The 21,366-nt window shown below is 37.8% G+C and overlaps 2 protein-coding genes across 4 annotated transcripts in view; one reads left to right on the forward strand and one right to left on the reverse strand.

The window, feature by feature from the left end:
• Nucleotides 1–21,366, reverse strand: part of GIGYF2 (GRB10 interacting GYF protein 2) — a 139,819-nt gene that overhangs the window by 70,025 nt on the left and 48,428 nt on the right. The gene's annotated exons all lie outside the window — the stretch shown is intronic.
• KCNJ13 (potassium inwardly rectifying channel subfamily J member 13) lies at nucleotides 12,413–18,716 on the forward strand. Of its 2 annotated transcripts, none has more exons than XM_082631246.1 (2): nucleotides 12,413–15,464; nucleotides 17,601–18,716. In XM_082631246.1, the coding sequence occupies exons 1-2, from the start codon at nucleotides 15,005–15,007 to the stop codon at nucleotides 18,221–18,223; spliced, it is 1,083 nt and encodes a 360-aa protein (XP_082487372.1). In that variant the 5' UTR covers nucleotides 12,413–15,004; the 3' UTR covers nucleotides 18,224–18,716. The 2 variants fall into 2 exon arrangements, with proteins under 2 accessions (XP_082487372.1, XP_082487373.1); XM_082631247.1 differs by having other exon boundaries at nucleotides 12,413–15,228; nucleotides 17,601–17,743.

A 21,366-nucleotide genomic window follows, 5' to 3' on the forward strand; every position in this document is an offset into this window, starting at 1 on the left:
ATGAATTCAAGTATAGATACATTCCATGTCTGCCCTTGGGCTAGAAGGGTCAGAAGACATTTCCAGGTTCTCTTGCTCAGAATAAGAAGGGGTGAGACATTTTACAAAGCCCACATCCATTATATGACTTGATGAAAAATATAGCTATACTCACAGAAGAAAAATTTAAAACAAAGAAATCCCTAATGCGTATAAATCGATAAGTGATGGGAAATGACTTTTAACACATGTAAATCATTCAGTCACAAGCAATATGTGCCAGGCATATTGAGAATACAATTGCCTGATGGATGAGCTGGTCAAAACACTGATTTTCATCTACTTTTACACTACGTCTTTGAGAAGTAATGAATGTACCAAAATAAGCAAAGGAAACCCACTAATGGCAAAATGTTTAATGCATCAAAAACTGGTCATTACAGTTTTTTCTAACAGATGATAAGTTGCAAAAAATTAAAGATATTAAAAATAAAAATACCAGTAATTCCTCAACCATAGAAATAGAACTCCACGTATCTGTGGTTAGCTTTTACATAACATCTTTAAAATGTAGTTTCAATCAGTGTACCCACTATTTTATAATCTAAATAGCAAATACTTCTCTGTGATTATACATCTTACTGATAATATAAATGGATACACAGCAGGTATACCTTGCAGCTGTTGCATTATCTAGTAGATTATTCCCCACCAGACATTTACATCATAACTAACTTTTTGAGAACTAGATAACAAGGAAGAAATATCTGCGTGCATATGCGTTTTGTTTTTCTGAACTACTTCTTCTGGAAAAAAACTTCAAAGAGTAAAATTACTAGGTCAAATGACAGACTTCATACATTGACATACCTTTCTCTCCTCCTCCAAAAAAGGGCAGGTAAGACCACCAGACCATTTTAGATTATCAAAACTAAGTGCTGCTATCCTTTTGAAGCTTTTCTACTTTAATGGTTGTAAATATACTAATGTGGCTCGAATATGAATTTTTCACATCAAAGATTTTTCATATTGTTTGCTGACTTTATTTCCCTTTATGTGAATAATCTGTCTGCATTTTTTTCTAAACTAGCAGCTTCTATAACCTTCATAACTGTCAAGTCCTACGTATACGTTTCATATTGGTACCTAGGAATAAGAAAAATATAAAGGGCAGGATAGGGTAAAAATAGGGAAAGTAAAGGAAGAAAAAAATCTGGCTTTTCTGCTTACTGCAAACTCATAACTCTCAACCTGTTGGAAAATCTGTAACTCATAAAGTTTAAATGACTATTTATGCCATTCTTTGTTCCAAAAAGGATTTGTGACAGAAATTTTGAAGGTAGAGAGGAGCACAGTACTAAAGAAAGTAGGAAGATCGTGGAGCCACAGACCTGATTTTAAACTATCTCCAATTCTGATCTGTACACCTTGACTAAAGAAGATCCCATTCCTAATATGAAAGAGGGTATGTGTGTGTGTGTGTGTGTGTGTGTGTATTACTGAGGCAGCCATCTGAATTTACACAAACACTAGCCAATTCCAGTTCAAAAATTCTATAACAAAAGAGTTCAGATCTTGTTACCAAGTGCTTGTTTCTACACAATAATTCCTAAAAACTGCAATATATTTTTTGATGTATCAAATGTTGCATAACGAATAACTGAAGCAGAAAGATCTGGGTGACAACTTCTCCAGTAAACCAAGGAAAACCAGAATAATATAGTTCTGACATGCCAAACATATCCCACATGTAAGTGCAAGGTAAAGAAAGTTTTGCGCTCAGGCATCACTGTCGTTTTCATAAGAGAAGGATGAAAAGGATTCAAGAACTTTTAAATGTACCATACTCACCTCCTCCCCCTATCTTTAAGAAAACTTACTGTTGGACTTCCTTGGTGGTGCAGTGGTAAGAATCCATCTGTCAAGGCAGGGGACACGGGTTCGAGCCCTGGTCCAGGAAGACCCCACATGCCACAAAGCAACTAAGCCCGTGCACCACACCTACTGAGCCTGCGCTCTAGAACTCATGAGCCACAACTACTGAAGCCCGTGCCTGGAGCCCGTGCTCTGCAACAAGAGAAGCCACCACAATGAGAAGTCTGTGCACCGGCAACAGAGTAGCACCCGCTCGCCCACAACAAGAGAAAGCTCGCGTGCAGCAACAAAGACCCAATGCAGCCAAAAATAAATGAATGAATGAATGAATGAATGAATGAAAACTTATTATTGAAGTCTAACATTCATATCAAGAAGTACACAAATCATAAATGTACAATTCAGTTTTCACAAAGCAATATATATCCACCTACCTACTAAGATTTAAAAAAAAAAAAATTATCAGGACCTCTCAAAAGTCTTCATGTCCTCCCAATCGGCCTTTACCAAGGTAAACATTATCCTGCCTTCTATCTCCAAAGATTAGTTTTGCCTATTTTTGAACTTTTTTATATAAATGGAATATTAGTTTACGTCTGGCTTTTTTTAAATTGAAGTATAGTTGTTTAATTAACAACTGTTAATTTCTGCTGTACATCAAAGTGATTCGGTTATACATATATACATGCCCTTTTTTTTAATATTCTTTTCCACTATGGTTTATCAGAGTATTGAATATAGTTCTCTGTGCTGTACAGTAGGACCTACTGTTTACCCATTCTATATATAAAAGCTTACATCTGCTAATCCCAACCTCCCACTCCACCCCTCCTCCAACCCCCTCTCCCTTGGTAACCACAAGTCTGTTCTCTATGTCCATGATTCTGTTTCATAGAAAGGTTCATTTGTGTCATATTTTAGATTCCACATATAAGTGATATCATATGGTATTTGTCTTTCTCTTTCTGACTTCCTTCACTTAGTACGATAATCTCTAGTTGCATCCATGTTGCTGCAAATGGCATTATTTCATTCCTTTTTACAGCTGAGTAGTATTCCATTGTATATATGCACCACATCTTTTTTATCCATTCATCTGTTGTTTCCATGTCTTGGCTATTGTGAACAGTGCTGCTATGAACACAGGGGTGCATGTATCTTTTTGAACTAGAGTTTTGTCTGGGTATATGCCCAGGAGTGGAATTGCTAGATCATATGATAATTCTATTTTTAGTCTTCTGAGGAACCTCCCTATTGTTTTCCATAGTGGCTGTACCAACTTACATTCCCACCAACAGTGTAGGAGGGTTCCCTTTTCTCTTACATCCTCTCCAGCATTTGTTATTTGTAGAGTTTTTGTTTGTTTGTTTGTTTTCTGGCAGCACCTCATGGTTAGCTGGTCTTAGTTCCCCAACCAGGGACTGAACCCAGGCCCTCAGCAGTGAACGCTGGGAATCCTAACCACTGGACCACCAGGGAGTTCCCTGTTATTTGTACAGTTTTTTTAAAATAAATTTTATTTATTTTTATTTATTTATTTTTGGCTGTGTCGGGTCTTCATTTCTGTGCAAGGGCTTTCTCTAGTTGGGGAGAGCGGGGGCCACTCTTCATCGCGGTGTGCGGGCCTCTCACTGTCACGGCCTCTCTTGTTGCGGAGCACAGCCTCCAGACGCGCAGGCTCAGTAGTTGTGGCTCACAGGCCCAGTTGCCCCACAGCATGTGGGATCTTCCCAGACCAGGTCTCGAACCCGTGTCCCCTTCACTGGCAGGCAGATTCTCAACCACTGCGCCACCAGGGAAGCCCTTGTACAGTTTTTACTGATGGCCATTCTGCCTGGTGTGAGGTGGTACCTCGCTGTAGTTTTGATTTGCATTTCTCTAATAATTAAGAGACATCAAGCATCTTTTCATGTACTGTTGACCACTCGTATTTCTTCTTTGGAGAAATGTTTATTTATGTCTTCTGCCCATTTTTCAATTGAGTTCTTTGTTTTTTTGTTATTGAGTTGTATGAGCTGTTTGTGTATTTTGGAAATTAAGCCCTCGTCAGTTGCTTTGTTTGCAAATATTTTCTCCCATTCTGTAGTATGTGTGGCTTCTTTCATTGAACATTACGGGAAATTCATCCACGTTGTTACAGAGAACAGAAGCTTGTTCTTTTGCACTGTGGTATGGGATCTCATTGTATGAACAGACCACAATGTATTACTCTACTACTGATTTAGGTTGTTAGTTTTTTGCTATTATAAACTGCGTTGCTATAAACATTCCTGGATGTGAAATTTGGTGAGTGTATGTTTCCAATTCTGTTGATATTTACCTAGGAGTGAAACTGCTGGGCCACAAGGTATATTCAACTTCAGTAAGTGCTACCAAGTATTTTCCCAGAGAAGCAGTACTACTTTACCATTTTTTGTTTGTTTTCTCATACCTCTAGCACACATTAAGATGAGTGCTTTCTCCATGAACAAATACAGTTAAAGACATATGATTGAAAATAAAGAAGAGACTTAGATATAGCACCTACCCCCTCCAGGTCCACAGTCCAGGGACACACATGTAAACAAATGACTTGATACATTACAGTTGACAAAATGCATTGATATATCTCATCCCATCCTCATAATAACCACAGGGTTGAGTCAACCTTACCATCTTTTTTTTTTTTTTTTTTAAACATCCAAAGATTTTATTAGGGGAAATGCCTGCATGAAAGGAAGGAGGGAAGAAGCCAGGGAAGGCTGGGATAGCCATCAGACCAAGATGCAAGGCACGGTTAGATACTTGATAAAGATTTATTGAAGAAATTAGGAGCTTCTTTAAGAACTTTGAAGTCAGGGGTCAGAATGATAAAGTTACATTCACATAACTTCTTACAGATAATAACATGAAAGAATTTTAGGGCAGAAAAAATCTTAGATAAAAACTAATACTGGGTAGTGACTGTGAGAGCCAAGGACTTCACAGGGTCCTGGGCCTCACTCTGTGCTGGGACCAGCCACTGGACTGGACTGGAGCAGGGAGCTCATTTACCTTCAACCTTACCATCTTTATTGTTCCTGTGAGGAAAGGGATACCTGTAGGGGGATCTCCCACGGTCACACAGCTGAGTTGTGACCAAATCAAAAATAGAACATAGATGTTCAAACTCCTAATCCAGGGTTTACTCACAAATTAAACCCATCAGAAGCAGCCAGAAATTCTACAAAAATAAAGTAGAAAAAGGAAGTTCTGTGATCTAAGTCTAAAGAGCTCTAAAAAGGCAACAGACATATCATGCATAGAAAAGTTTGGGGATAGAGACTGCCAAGATTGTCTAAATGGAACTAAATTTGTTAACCTTCCAGCAGATAAACGATAACAAAATGTGTACCCCTGAAAAAAATGTTAAGATCAACTTAATATATAACAATATAAAAATTTTACTCAAAATTATTTTGAGGGGTAAAAAACGACTTCAAGTACAACCTAATAGAATATACATTTTCAATTACTACTAATATAACTTACAATATAAATTATACTATATGCAAGAATTGCTCTAAAACATTAAAATAAATCCTTTATAACCTAAATGATTACAGCAGATTTGTATGTATATAAATTTGGGTGGGGAGTGAGGGTGCCAAAAAAACTTTATAATGAGTTAACTCATTACAGGGTTAAAAAAATAAATATATTTATGTATTATTGATACAACTTAAAATAAATGATAAAGTTGTTCATGGGCAACTCATAAGATAATATCTAAAGCTCCTTTAATGTCTAAAAATTACATGACTCCAGAGTGACCAGGGCTAAAATGAACGAGGGACACCCACACCCACGTGGCCTTTCTCAGCACTTAAAATCAAAGTCTTCCTCTTTCTATAACATCAGCAATATGACAAAGTTGAGTAGCCAAATATTTTAGTTGACTTTTTAAAAAATCTTAACAGATTAATATGTAAACAAGATGATTTAAAGGTAAACATAATTAAATAATTTACAAATTAATGCCTGAACTAAATATTTCTAACCTATAGTCAACAAATGAGCTTGGGGTTATGAATCCTTAAACTGGAAGCACATATCACGCTGGCATGCTTTTATCTTTTTTCAGGGAAAAGGGTCTAAGATTATTGCCAGGGTCTTAAAGGTGTCTCTGACCTCTAAAAGGTAAAGAAATATAAATTTAAAATATATTTTTTCTATTCAATATGGCAAACATGACAGTCTTATGAACAAACTATACTACCTGTATAACACATTTTATATTCTTACATCAACAATTCCTCAAGATGCATAAAAGGTGCTAAGGGCTTCCCTGGTGGCGCAGTGGTTGAGAGTCCGCCTGCCGATGCAGGGGACACGGGTTCGTGCCCCGGTCCGGGAAGATCCCACATGCCACGGAGCAGCTGGGCCCGTGAGCCATGGCCGCTGAGCCTGCGTGTCCGGAGCCTGTGCTCCGCAACGGGAGAGGCCACAACAGTGAGAGGCCCGCGTACCGCAAAAAAAAAAAGGTGCTAAAATACAATTGCACTACATATATAAATACTTTCCCCAATGGCAATAAATACTTGGTTGTTTCTGTCTGAATGTACTGTCTAAATAGGACTCTTCTAAAAATAAAATAAAATAAAAATGCAGTATTGGTTTTAATCTGGTGTAATTGAGTGGACTTCCTAAGGAGAAAGAGCAGTAAAAGGGCACCTGTGTGCATGTTTGACTTACAGCCAGAAATGGTGTTTATGGAAAACTTCAGATGGAGCAAAAAGGCACTCAGCCAACAAAATCTACAGCTGTGAAACTTGGAACTTAGAAGCGCCCAAACTCCAAAAGCAAAAGTGGAATTATGGGACAGACTTTGAAGCTTGTTTATGTGCAAATTTTTCTAGCAAGTAACTTTGTATTTCTCTATTCAGATATATATTCTCTGATTAACACCAAAAATATTTTCTAATACCAGAGAAAACAGTGAAAGGGAATCCCATCCAGGTATTGATATTTACCTTTCCCCCCAACTGTAAACAAAACTCAGGGTAACTAGGATGGAGTAGTTTAAATTCTAAATCCAGAGATTTGCAACTTTTCTCCCATCCTAACCCCTGAGGAAGTAACAAATCTGCTCCACTGGTTAATATGGTCCCGAAAACACAGCAGCTCCTGGCTGGGAGAGACTGGAAGGGCTGCTGTATATCAAACTCTGAAAAAGCACCTCATGTGGTCTAAATATGCCCCATATTCCTATAACCTTTATGCTCAGTCGTCTGCTGGTATATACCCAGACACTGCCTGAAATCTCGGGGGAAGATGATCAGTAGTGGGCTTCAATGCAGAACTGGAAAGAGACTAGGCATCTTCTAAAGAAAGCTAAGTACACTGTGTAAGAAAGAGCATTGGAGACCAGGGCTAAAGGTTAAAAAATTGTGAGATTATGTATATACATAGGCAAGACACTGCACGCCAGCTAAAGGTTTTGTTGTTTTCAGGTACAATGTGGTACAATTATGGATTATATACTGGAGTGCTTTAGCCAGAATGAAAAGCAAACAATTTAGGGATACAGAATTGAATTTAATAAAGAATAATGTACCTGATTCTTGGCATCTTGCTTAATCATTATAATTTGGAATAAAAAATAAATCAATCAATGAACAGATATCTAGCAGCATGTATGTTCATTTATAGAAGAATGTTTTAGAGCCATCTCCAACTGAAATCATTAATTCTGTTTAGACGGAGGGCCCATGTATTTTAGGGTGAAGTTGGTTTATCATCTGTGCCAATATCAGTTTAATCTCAGCAAACCGGGCAACTTCAAACAAATGAATTTATGTGCTCCGGCTATTATAATGGGAGTGCTATGCTCCTAAGGAGACACTCCAGAACTGGTCTACGACATCCATTCAGTTAGCAATTAGGAATCACTGTTTACAGACCACAGCAGACTTTCAAAGTGTGAAATCCAGGGCTTCCCTGGTGGCGCAGTGGTTCAGAGTCCGCCTGCCAATGCAGGGGATGAGGGTTCGTGTCCCGGTCCGGGAAGATCCCACATGCCACGGAGCAGCTGGGCCCGTGAGCCATGGCCGCTGAGCCTGCGCGTCCGGAGCCTGTGCTCCGCAACGGGAGAGGCCACAACAGTGAGAGGCCCGCGTACCGCAAAAAAAAAAAAAAAAAAAAAAGTGTGAAATCCAGAAACCAGAATACTTCTTCACTTGAGACATTTCTTTCTTGACAATCATCTTGTAAATCATTTCTGTCTGAATATATTATGGAAACAGGCTTCTAATGTTGGTAAAATCCTTTACTATCTTGCTTACTATATAATGTCTATTCAAGACACATGGCAGGTACACTTTCAGTACTCCTTTCTGAAAGGCAGTGTTACACTATATTTACTCTGTCTTCCCTCTTCCACCCCCAATCAGTAAACTAGCAATTGATATAAAGTATAATTCCTACCAGAACATGCAGGGAAGGTGCATCATATCACAAGTCTCTCCTTTATGCTTTTACCTTCTCTAGTTCTGAAGGTCAAAGTTTGCAGTGCTGTGTCTGAACTTGTATTGAAATGTTTGGCATTAATAAAACAAAGAAGGAATTAATGTATTTTTTAATTGTGGGGGGAGGAGAAGGAATCTACAAAGGCGGATTTCACTTTCTAAGCAGCATTATATTGGTCTAGATTAATAATTTTCCCAGCAGGCCTTGCATGATTTTACTATGAACAATCGCAGCCTTTGTATCTCAGATACCCTTACATGTGACATTTGATCAAAGTTTTAAAATCAGCAGCTAATGGAGGTGGAGAAAAGTCCTGCTCAGTAGGGCATTATACAAAGCTATCCCACAGCTCATTTTGAGGTTGCTACAAGCTGGATCACAGACGTTTTCCAGCGAAACATTATTTAGACGTTAAGTTAAAGTTTCTGTACCCTGAACACTATATTTATTGCATGTCATCATACTTCTCCTGAGGGAAACATCCCCTAAACATCACTAAAGCAGGACTTAAGAAAATTCTTCAGTTCTTTCACACAGGTGTGTTTTTTAGAGATAAGTGTAAGGAACCAAACAATTAAATGTATTCTTATTCAAGGTTTCTGTACATAGCCTTAAAAAATAAAAATAGGGGCTTCCCTGGTGGCGCAGTGGTTGGGAGTCCGCCTGCCGATGCAGGGGACACGGGTTCGTGCCCTGGTCCGGAGGGATCCCGCATGCCGCGGAGCGGCTGGGCCCGTGGGCCATGGCTGCTGGGCCTGCGCGTCCGGAGCCTGTGCTCAGCGGCGGGAGAGGCCACAGCAGTGAGAGGCCCGCGTACCGAAAAAAAAAAAATAAATAAATAAAATAAAAATAAAAATAAAAAAGTCTGCCTCCTTGCTCCCCAAAAAAAGATTTCAGGTAACTAAATTACCTCTATTACTAGTTCTAGAATTAGTGGTAGTCATTCTGATGAGATGGGATATGAAAAGAAAACTAGTAAAATCAATTCATTAATTTCTACCTAAAAGTCCTCAAGTCCTCATCCAAGGAAATATTCCCAAAAGAAATGGAGGAAAAAAAGATTAGTAAAGGAAATATCTCACACTTAAACATGCTATATAAGGAAAGACGGCTGAAAGGAAATCTTGCAGGGAATTTTATCCCTTTGAACTTTTAAATAAACTCTTAAGTAAGATTATGCAAACTTACTAAAAGACCAGTCCTGATTAGAGAGAAAAAATGCACCCCTTCTCCAAGTCAGTTCTGGAGGCTTTCTCCAGAGTTGTTAAGGTCTGTGATGGGTAAAGAAAGACCTCCTAACAAACCAGCATTCTTTTCCACAGGATCAGAGCTAACTGGCCCCCCGCAGACTAAGTGACCAATCACATCAGCTTCAGCTGAAACCAGCCCCCACGACATTATAAACAGAGCAATGTGAACCGTAAACCCAGTCCAAGAAGAGAACCTACAAGCTGGACTTGTAGATTAAAATTACCTCACCAAAAAGACAGGCTCTGAAAGCTTCCTCCAGACCTACCCGTGTATAAAGCTGGCCCAGCAAAAGAACTGGTGAGTACATGAGAAAATATTCAATCTTATTTCTTTCCTTAAGGAGAACAGAGAAAAAAACTGACTGACAAATAGGGATGGAGCTAGATATTGCCAATAGAGTTTTAAAACAAAGACATTACCTACAGAGTCATACATTAAGGTTCTTTATTCTTTTTCCTTAAACTTTGGAAATACAATAATAGTCCTCTTGAAAGCATTATTGGAAATTTTCTTCTTAATTGTTTTAGTAAATGTATACTAATTCTCCATTATAATATAGAAATGGGAAGAGAAAGACACTGGAAAAAATTCAGTGGCTTTTTAAAAAATGTATCTTTTTCTTTTGGAAGGGATTAAAGAAACCCAAAATGAGCAAAAAAAAGATACCCCCCCAAAAAAATCATTTTGTTTTTACTTTTTTAAGCCATAGGAAAAATGATGAGTGTCCTAATTTCTTTTTAAGCATAAAATTATTGCTGAAATTAGGTGCTTCTACAAATAAGAAATTAAAATATAAAAGAATCTCTGAGCTTATATAATAGAATTATAACTCATACTATTTGCCCTAATTATGGAGGGCAGGAGAGATGATTATGACTCTCTCCACAGTCTTAAACTGTTTACACCAGAAGTGAACAAATACACAGTAATACAGTACTCATTTAACATTTGTAGTTATTATAATTTATATCTTAACTGTTTAATATGAACTATACTACATTACAACATGACAATAAAAGACATAATTCTGAGTGCTACAACCTAATGAGTAAAATGAGTCCATTATTTTGATGACCAATGAAGCATCCAAACTATCATTTTTATAAAGTACTATTTTTTCCATCAAACGGTTTATAAATGGGCAAATATTTTATAGCCCACACAGAGAGATACAAGCAAACCATCCCAATTCTACTTTCTACTGGGATCAATTTACAAGAATCATATAAATACAGACTAGGAAAAACACATTCAAAAAGCACTTGTGTACCTGTAGAGATATGAAAATAACCTGGAAATATAATAATATAAACATAATGTCTGTCCATCAGACACTTTTAAATTTGATGGAAAGAAAATCTACATACATTGGGCAACAATAATTTAATGTTTTAAATGCCATACAAGCATATATAAAATTATATAGAAAAAAATCACACAGGAAACCTGTATCAGTGGAGGGAAATGGTAATGAGTTTACAAACATGTAGGATTTTAAAGGATCATGTTATTTAATTTCCTCTTTTCTTTCTCTTTTTGATATAAGGAAGCCTGGCCAAGGGGATTGGGTAGCTCACCCAAACTGACACAGCTATGTAACCAACAGAGCCAGAACCGGGTCAGCTAGATTTCCCACCCTGTCCTCGTTATGCTAAACCACACTGACTACATGAGTGCAAAGAATGGAGTTATTCAGGGTAATCTGTTACATGGGGATTGAAATCTTACCTCTCTCAACTATTCCACTTTCCAACACCATCTAAACAAGATTTAGGAAGGTTTTATATATAAAAAGGATAATGCTTCACTGTTTTGATATTAGCCTTCTGACTGCCCTGTTCACAGGTTTTTTCGTGTATTTACTTAGTTGCAAGAGAAAAAGAACTGTAAAAGCCTAGAGCAAGAGTACTACAAAAGCTATAGGTAAGAAGTTACAATCCTGAAAAGGCCCAAATGAAAATAACTAATTTTGTTAGTTGTAGTATGTATACAAAGGCTGTCTCCTCAGGTAATGAATTTTAGAACTTAATGAAGCAAGCTGAGAATCAAGAAGAATCATGGACCTTTCCGCCCACAAATTACTATGATACAATAAGCAATCAGTGGTTCCGTAAGTGGAACAGCACTAGTGTACAGCTTCATCATGGGCATTTTCACATAGGCAGGAAGCAAGAAACAATAAAGGTCAAAGCCATGGACAGTGCAAAACCACACAGGGGTTCACAAACTTACTGAAGGCGGCCAGCTACCCTTTATTGCTATACCCTTCTTCAAGCGTCAAAATGTCTTTTCTTTTATAAAATTATGATGAAAGTATTATATTTTTAAAATTATTTTCTCACCTGGCAAAATACGAATTTGGCAATGCTTTATAAGAACTCTCCTCTCCACCTTTTAACTCTGTTGGTCTATAGGATCTAAGACTAGACTATGTACAATAATTCTGATTGTACTCATCTTCAAATCTTGCAAGATGTCTTCCTTAACTGAAAATATCCTTCTTGCCTACAAATCAAAGGTCTTAGCCTAAGCATTTCTGAAGAACAAATATTCTGTAGGGGCTCTTGGACAAAACTAGTCAAATGTAACGTGTTATTCACAAACGCTAACTAGGGTCAAAATGTCTATTTTTGAGGCAATATAGCACTGACTCTGGACTACGGACTGAGCAGGAACTGACCACCACTTACTACCTTTGTGACCTTAGGAAACTCACTGTGGCTCAGTTTCATTATCTATAAAATGGGCATGAATAATGGTACTTATTACTAGGAAAGTTAAGAAACATTATTAATACCAGTAAGGCAACTAATAGCTCAAGAGGTTACTCTGTGCCAGGCATTGCTATTGGCTTCACATGAGTCAATACATGTGAAGTGCTTGGTATGATTCCTGGCACATAATAAATAATATATATTAGCCAATATTATTAATCATTACTGACATAAAAATCATGCATAAAATTAACAATGATTTAAAATGGATATTTGAGACATTTCTGGGGACAGGAGAGTTCTAAAGGTGCTAAAAATCAGGCTGTCAAAGACTATTTTGTGAATGCAGTACCAATCATCTTGGGAAAGACTTTTTATCTCACCAAACTCTAAATAGACAGCTTCTTGTAGTTAAAAAAAAAAAATTAATCAACTGTTAAGTTAGTCAGACTTGCAAAATAATCCATACGCCTTGTGAAAACTTCTTTTATCTGCCTGATCCTCAGTGATCTCATCTGAAAAATAGGATAAGAACGTCTATCTTTAAAAAAAAGGGGGGGGGCTTCCCTGGTGGCACAGTGGTTGCGAGTCCGCCTGCCGATGCAGGGGACACGGGTTCATGCCCCAGTCCAGGAAGATCCCACACGCCGCAGAGCAGCTGGGCCCGTAAGCCATGGCTGCTGAGCCTGCGCTCTGCAACGGGAGAGGTCACAACAGTGAGAGGCCCATGTATCGCCAAAAAAAAAAAAAAAAAAAAAAGAATGTCTATCTTGCTGAGATACCAAAGAATTAGAGACAATGCAGTAATGAAAGCACCTAGCACAATGCCTATGAATATTTTGTTGCTATTATTATACAAAAGGGCAGAGATCAGGTCTTCTAAAACATCAAAAAATCTAGCAAAATGAGTAATTAAATAGCTGTACCAAGAAAAAAAAACCTAAATAAAATGATAATGACAACTTGTTAGGATAATAAATTATAAAACATTAATGCCCTAAGATTTAAAAAAAAATTTTAACATGAAATAGAAATGACCATCTAATCTAAATAAAGTTAACAAATCAACCCAGTGTTCCATCAGCAACTCATATGTGAAGAAAATATAAGAGAATGTCTCTAACATCACCAATAAATGTTAAATCAGCCTTAGGACAAAAGGGAAAGTATATACCCAGCTGGCCAATGCCCAATTCCAACAACACAGGAAGCCAGTCTCCAAAGCCCCAAAGTCCCTAGACATAGGAGGGTCCATCCAGCAAACTCAAGCAAAGTATCATTGTCATTCAAAAGGTAGGAAGGTGATATGCACACCTCCAAGGACATCTACTTCTGAAGGAGGAAGCATCGAAAAGAGTCATGTATAAACTCGTAGTACTGGATTGTGGCAAAGAAGAAAGGCAGATTCAAGGGAAGCAAAGTTGCATTTCCCATTCTGTTTCTGCTTGCCTCTGCATAAGTCTTTGACACCTTTGTCATATGCAAGGATGGTCACATGGAAAGCGCACATTAGATTTCGACTCACCACACAGAGAAAAGAAGAAACACAGATGAAAACCGTTTATAGCTAAAAACTAACTTTACTAATGTTTCTAAAATTGACATTTAATGTCTTAATGATTATTTTGGTTCATTAAACTCGAAGCTTTTTCTTCTGGTTCATTTACTTCTTTTTTTTCTTTTTTAAGGCAATGCCTTTTTTAAAAAAAAATTATTTATTTACTTATTTGGCTGCATCAGGTCTTAGTTGTGGCATGCAGGATCTTTAGTTGCAACACGTGGAATCTTTAGTTGCGGCAAGTGAACTCTTTCAGTTGTGGCATGTGGGGTCTGGCCCTCTGCATTGGCAGCCACTGGAATCTTAGCCACTGGACCACCAGGGAAGTACCTGGCTCGTTTACTTTCAAAATTAATATTACCTTGGAATCTTTACCTGGAATTTCTTATTTTGCCAAGAAAATAATTTTCTCTCTACCCCACAATCTAATCAGCATCTAGAATATTCAGAAGGGCAGCAATCCATGAGCCATAGAAGGAAAGACTCTATGAAAATGACCACAAAGTAACAAAAACAAATAAAACCTAATCACAGAACTTTCAATAGGCTAATTATAAAGCATACAATGGAACTATGGATCTCTAAAAGCTTACTCTTATCCTAGCAATAAGTGTGGCTTCAAAACATTTTCAGACAGTTCAACACTACACTTCTAAATGATTTCTATTTATTTAAACAGAGGAACACATATTTAACGTTCCTTTTCATTATGAATTATTCAGTTATAAATTATTAATTATGGAAAGTTGTTACACATAATGTTTAGTCAAATCAATACATACTTGAAGCCTCGACTTGTGCAAGAAAGATACAAGAGTGTCAAAAAGGACATGAATCGTAATCCCAACCCTTGGGGATTTGTTAAAATGCCAAACAATATTTTAACAGTCATTAAAGGAACCAATAAGAGATATCCTAAGGCAATCCATGATTAGCTATCAAATGAATAACTTACGTCAGTAAATGCTCCCTTATGTAAAGAGAAAAGAGAAAGAGCTATCAGACTGGGAAAGCCTGCCCAGCAGTCAGGGAAGCATTCCAAAAAAATTACAAAACAAAGTCTCAGAATTTATTAATATTACCTGAAAAACCGTTAAGGGTTTACTAATTTACTCTTGATTTCAGAGAATTACAGCCTGAGATGGATGGCAGTAATTGCAAAGTTATTGCTCCTCTCCTAACTCAGAGATACCGGAGGATGGTCACCAAGGATGGCCATAGCACACTTCAAATGGATGGCGCTCAAAGAGGTCTTGCATATCTTCGAGACGCTTGGGGAATCCTAATGGACATGCGCTGGCGCTGGATGATGTTGGTTTTTTCTGCTTCTTTTGTTATCCACTGGCTTGTCTTTGCAGTGCTCTGGTATGTTCTAGCTGAGATGAATGGTGATCTGGAACTAGATCATGATGCCCCACCTGAAAACCACACTATCTGTGTCAAGTACATCACCAGTTTCACAGCTGCATTCTCCTTCTCCCTGGAGACACAACTCACAATTGGTTACGGTACCATGTTCCCCAGTGGTGACTGTCCTAGTGCAATCGCCCTACTTGCCATACAAATGCTCCTAGGCCTCATGCTAGAGGCCTTCATCACAGGTAATTGTTTTTTGTATTTTGTTTGTTTTATTTTTGGCTGCGGTGGGTCTTCATTGCTGCGTGCGGGCTTTCTCTAGTTGCAGCGAGCGGGGGCTACTCTTCATTGCGTTGCACGGGCTTCTCATTGAGGTGGCTTCTCTTGTCGCGGAGCACAGGGTCTAGGCACACAGGCTTCAGTAGTTGCGGCACGTGGGCCCTAGAGAGCACAGGCTTCAGCAGTTGCGGCGCACAGGCTTCAGTAGTTGTGGCACGCGGGCTCTAGAGTGCAGGCTCAGTAGTTGTGGCACATGGGCTTAGTTGTTCCGTGGCATGTGGGATCTTCCCGGTACAGGGATCAAACCCATGTCCCCTGCATTGGCAGGCCGATTCTTAACCACTGCGTCACCAGGGAAGTCCCCACGGGTAACTGTTTTTGTTCTTAAAAAAAAAAAAAATGTACGAATGTTTTGGAGTGGGTATAGTCAGTTATAAGCAACTGTACTACAGAATAATTTATTTGCATTATTGGCAGGTAATGCCTGAGACTGAAAGGAAGAGCCTAGGGTCAAACAATAGGAGAAATTTTAAGAAACCTCTCTCTATACTTAAATTTTACATATTGAAATTTCTTAAGAAAAAAGGGATCATTATGCTACCAGCCAAAAAAATATTAACAAAAAATCTAAAAGGAGTTTTTCAGAGAAGCTAAATATTTTGTTAAATAAGTGAATAAATATGTTCAATGCATATTTTGACAGTCATTTTACCTAACAGAGGAATTTGATTTTTTTTTTTTAACCTTTACTGGGCTAGAATTTTCTCCTCTGAGTTCATCTTTTCAACATTTACTCATTACTAATGAGCCCAGAGCACCGTAGTCAGCATTGCAGATGAGAGAACAAGTATACATATCCTGAGCATGTACTGGAAATAGGCCACAATGATTATGGTATTTTGCATATAAAACTGGCAACACATGATACTCTTTGCTCTAATAAAGTAGGGCTAGTGATATATACAATTAAAAAATAAAAAACAAAACAAAGAGAAAACCTTGTTTTAACACACTATGGGCGATATTAACAGTGGTCTGGAATAAAGGTCCCAGTGTGCTACCAACTGGCTTTTACAACCTGTAGCAAATCACTTAATCTTTACAAGAAAAGTTCTTACACTGGGCCATTCGATAAAATTTAGAGAATATGTGAACTTAGACAGGAAAAACTTGCATCTTTTTTTTCTTTTACACTAACCTCTAACTGAAATTTGGTATTTCGTTTGATTATAAATGTAGGCAACAAGAAACAAAAGCATCGGCAATACCCGTAACTTTGTTACAAACAGAAATCCCAGATATTTTCATATCATACTATAATACTTCAAAATTACAGTACTAAACCTCCACTGTATTTTTTTATTTAATGCATTAAAAAAGCACATATAGTACACATTATAATTTTTTAAATGTTCAACTGGAGTTCAGTGTATTTCGTTTCCTTTTTATATACTTTACTTTAATGCATTTAAAGCATAATTCTAATAAAAGGTCCATAGACCTCACCAGCCTGCCAACATCTGTGGCACAAAAGTAGTTAAGAAACCCTGATCTACCTGCTGGGGGGCACATGGAGGATGCACTTGAAGGGTACACTGAAAACCACCTTAGAGACAGAGCCTTCTTAAAAGAAAAAAGGTTTGTATAAATTTCAAAGTTAAAAATTCTTCAATGGCACTTGTTCTACAGGTCCCCTCCCTACCCCAAATCATTCTACTATGAATCTAATCTCTATTTACACTTGAAGTAATCTGGTTGCAACTAAATTGCATTTATTTTCTGTTACATTATTTTTAAAGCAGGGGCAGGAATACAGGAAATGACCACTCCTCCACTTCATAACAAACTAAAGTTTTACATTTCTATGTAACAAAATGAATTTTGCTTACCCATTCTGAAATCGCAGTTTTACAATAAAGAATGTATGTACCGTTTTGCAAAATCCTTCAGGCTAATGAGAAATTAACAAGTTCAATTCCTGACTCATTTCGAAGGCATGGCACCCAGAAATGTAGAAACATTTGCAAGATCCTTCTCATTCAGAAAAGGTATTGATATTTAAACTGTTCATTCTAAAAAAAACTCAATGGTTTCTAATTTAGGTGCCTTTGTGGCGAAGACCGCCCGGCCAAAAAATCGAGCTTTCTCAATTCGCTTTACTGACTTAGCAGTAGTAGCTCACATAGATGGTAAACCTAATCTTATTTTCCAAGTGGCCAACACTCGACCTAGCCCTCTAACCAGTGTTCGGGTCTCAGCTGTACTCTATCAGGAAAGAGAAAACGGCGAACTCTACCAGACCAGTGTGGACTTCCACCTTGACGGCATCAGTTCTGAGGAATGCCCATTCTTTATCTTTCCACTAACCTACTATCACTCCATTATACCACCGAGTCCCCTGGCTACTCTGCTCCAGCATGAAAATCCTCCCCACTTTGAATTAGTTGTGTTCCTTTCAGCAATGCAGGAAGGCACTGGAGAAATATGCCAAAGGAGGACATCCTACCTACCCTCCGAGATCATGTTACATCACTGTTTTGCATCTCTGCTGACCCGAGGTTCCAAAGGTGAATATCAAATCAAGATGGAGAATTTTGATAAGACTATTCCTGAACTTCCAACGCCTCTGGTCTCCAAGAGCCCAAACAGGACTGACCTGGACATCCATATCAATGGACAAAGCATCGACACTTTTCAGATCTCTGAAACAGGACTGACAGAGTAAGAAATATCCATAGCGCCCTATTTTTTTAATGTATTAAATATACTCAGCCAGTTATGCACCTATTTTTCCTTCATCATATCTCACGTTTTCTTTTTTCCAATGCTGATTACATCTTTCTGATTACATCATGGTGATCAAGCCTCTACCCATAAAAAAAATGGCTAGCAATACACATTGTGGAAATATAACATTATACAAAGTTTGTATCTGTGGTTCTCTGCTGAAATCAATGCATCTGAATGTAACAGATATTTACAATAACAGAAATGCTGTTGGTGAGTTTGTATGGATGTGGTATGATACCAGTAATGAAGGTAAAATGGACAGTGAAGTTTAACACAGCTGAACGCTAAGAATATCAGCCATAAATTTCTCATTTTCATCTGCAAGTTGAAGCAGCGGCCTAGTTTCAAACCTAGCTCCCTTGGTAGAATGATGATTTCACAATATTTAGTGAACACTCTTTTAAAACTGTTATTTCTTCAAGGCAACAAAGATCAGTCCTTTGGTTCTTTATAAAACAAAACTAGGGTAAATATTACCCCCTTAATTTTTAACAGCTAAGAACAAAAATTCACAAGAAAACAGCGAAGAATAGATTTATACATAACTCTAAAAGCATTTGAGCATGATACCCAAACATATGCACATATTCATACATTTGTGGCAGAAAGTGATCAGAGCAAGTTAAAATAAGCTCTAGGCTGAAGGAAACTGCAGGGTGGTATTTGAGCAACGGGATGCAAAATTATATCTGCTTTAAAGCTACCATGCATACTAATCAAATAGTGATTTAAAAATTATAACCAACTATTCATCTGAATAACTTCCGACCTAAGTAAAGACATTCCCTTTCTACTCAGGGTCCATTCAAATGGTATAAAAACCTCATAGATGCAAATATATTTACGTTTTTGTTAGATATAAAGTTTTAGATATAATTCAACTAGGGGAAAAATCTTCAACAGAAAAAGCAAAAAATAATTAGGCAATGAAGTATTTTCAAACCCAAATTCCTGTTTCAAACTTCAGATAGTTTTTTCTATAAACACAAAATGAGTGTTTATTCACCAGCAGGAGGTTGGACTAGATGAACTCTATTATTTCTTTCCAAATCTAATACTCCATGAAAATTATGCTTTCTCTGCTTTTTTAATTTTGCATATACTAGGATGAACACTTCCACTTACCTCCAGTTTAACTTAAGACTATCCTTTGTAAACTTGTCATTTCAATAAAAAAATCAAACTGTCCTCAAACAGGAACCAAAAAAGTCACCCTATCAGATCTCAAATAGATTTGTTGCTGTCATTCTTTTCTGAAATTTCCCTTACCCAGGTTTATGTGAAAAAAGTGAAAGATTAACCCTCCCTACTGGTGATGACCCACACAGGAATCATCTCTTAAAATAAATACTAGCTAGTAAAGGGAAGCAGTTGTGAAAAGCAGGGCACAGAAGCAAGCCACATTTTTCTACTCCTAGACCAAAAGGAAGAGAAAATAAAGAACTTTGGAGTGGTCTAAGACTAATTATAGCAAAGTATATCAAGGACACAGAAACTTAATCACTGTGAACTTTTGCTGTTTGAAAATCTTAGGCATTCTTAAGTACTAGCTAGACCAACAGGTTTTCCTCCAACCCAAGACTGTTGTTAACACATACAGACAGCAGGAATTCTTATTTCTATATAAAGTTAACAAGATTCACCTAAACTGATGAAAATAAGTACTGAAGATTTACATGGTATATTTTTTCCTAAGAGCTCTACATCACTTACATAGAGCAATTCCAACAGTTCAGAGAGGTTGCCTAAAGTCACGCAATTAGGAAGTGAGCAAGACCTGTCTAGGATCTGAGTCTCAATATAGATGCAGTATATTCTCCATTCAAGTCAGAGAAGTGTCTTACTATACTATTTATACATAAACTTTGCATCTGAAAATTACATATAACTTTCCCTACACACACACACCCCAAAGAGAACTCCGTTGGTATACTAATGCTATTTAATAAATAGACAACTAAGAAATGCAATCAAATACCTCTGTCTAGGAGGCTGAAAGCTTCTGAAAGAACTGTTCATGATTCTTTTACTTCAAAGAATCACATCTTCTATGTTAAGGATTAAGTTTTCTGCAAAGGCCCCATTATCCTTTCAGGTGAATGGAGTACAGACTAAAAGAGGGGGAAATTTACTGGAAAGTGGGAAAAGCAGCTCTAACTCCTGGCTCTACGGCTCACTTACCTGGGCCACCTGAGAAATCAGTGACGATATCTCGGATACATGATCAGGGAGACCACGATGGAACTAAGTTAAAAAATGCTTGTGGAAACCAATCCAGATAGCATGACAGTCCCAATAAACTGAAGACAAGTAGATACTAAAAATCATAAGGCCTACTTTTTTTTTTTTTTTTGCAGTGCGTGGGCCTCTCACTGCTGTGGCCTCTCCCGTTCAGAGCACAGGCTCCAGACGCACAGGCTCAGCGGCCATGGCTCACGGGCCCAGCCGCTCCACGGCATGGGGGATCTTCCCGGACCAGGGCACCAACCCGTGTTCCCTGCATCGGCAGGCAGACTCTCAACCACTGCGCCACCAGGGAAGCCCTAAGGCCTACTTTTATATATATACAAGCCCATATTACCAACTGCCAGCAGCAGCCTAATAACCAAAAATTGCTATGCCTGCTTCAAAGCATTTCACACCCAAATGCACTGAGTTGAACCTTTCGGTATCACCTGGATTTTTTTAAATGATCTTGTAATTCCATCCTCACAGAACCATACCGTAAGATGATCACCAGAACTGATCTCCCCCTATGCAGCAATCAATTTCTATTGAATAGGAATTATAATTTGAATATTACAGGCCTTTTTCCACCTCCACGTTCTCCCACGGGTATTCACAAGGGTCATGCACAATTCTAACCCACATGCCTCTAATTCCACCCATTTCTCTACACATAAGAAGCAAATATATGATAAGAACCATCTCTAACTTTAAAAAGAACAAATCATTCTGGAACCTTCAGTACTCAAATCATCTTAATTTGATGTCATAGGACGTCTCACAATTGATCAATATGTCAGTGTGTCCCAACAAACTAGTTAAGTACTACTGTTCTTTGAGAGAGTAAGATAC

This window comes from Mesoplodon mirus (assembly GCF_964341445.2).
Source record: "Mesoplodon mirus genome assembly, chromosome: 8".
Lineage (NCBI taxonomy): Eukaryota > Metazoa > Chordata > Mammalia > Artiodactyla > Ziphiidae > Mesoplodon > Mesoplodon mirus.

Bases quoted from the DNA above. Each gene is read 5' to 3' on its own strand.
- KCNJ13 (XM_082631246.1), top strand. From the start codon at position 15,005: ATGGATGGCAGTAATTGCAAAGTTATTGCTCCTCTCCTAACTCAGAGA. The intron at 15,465-17,600 runs GTAATTGTTTTT...TTTCTAATTTAG, and splicing joins GCTAGAGGCCTTCATCACAG to GTGCCTTTGTGGCGAAGACC.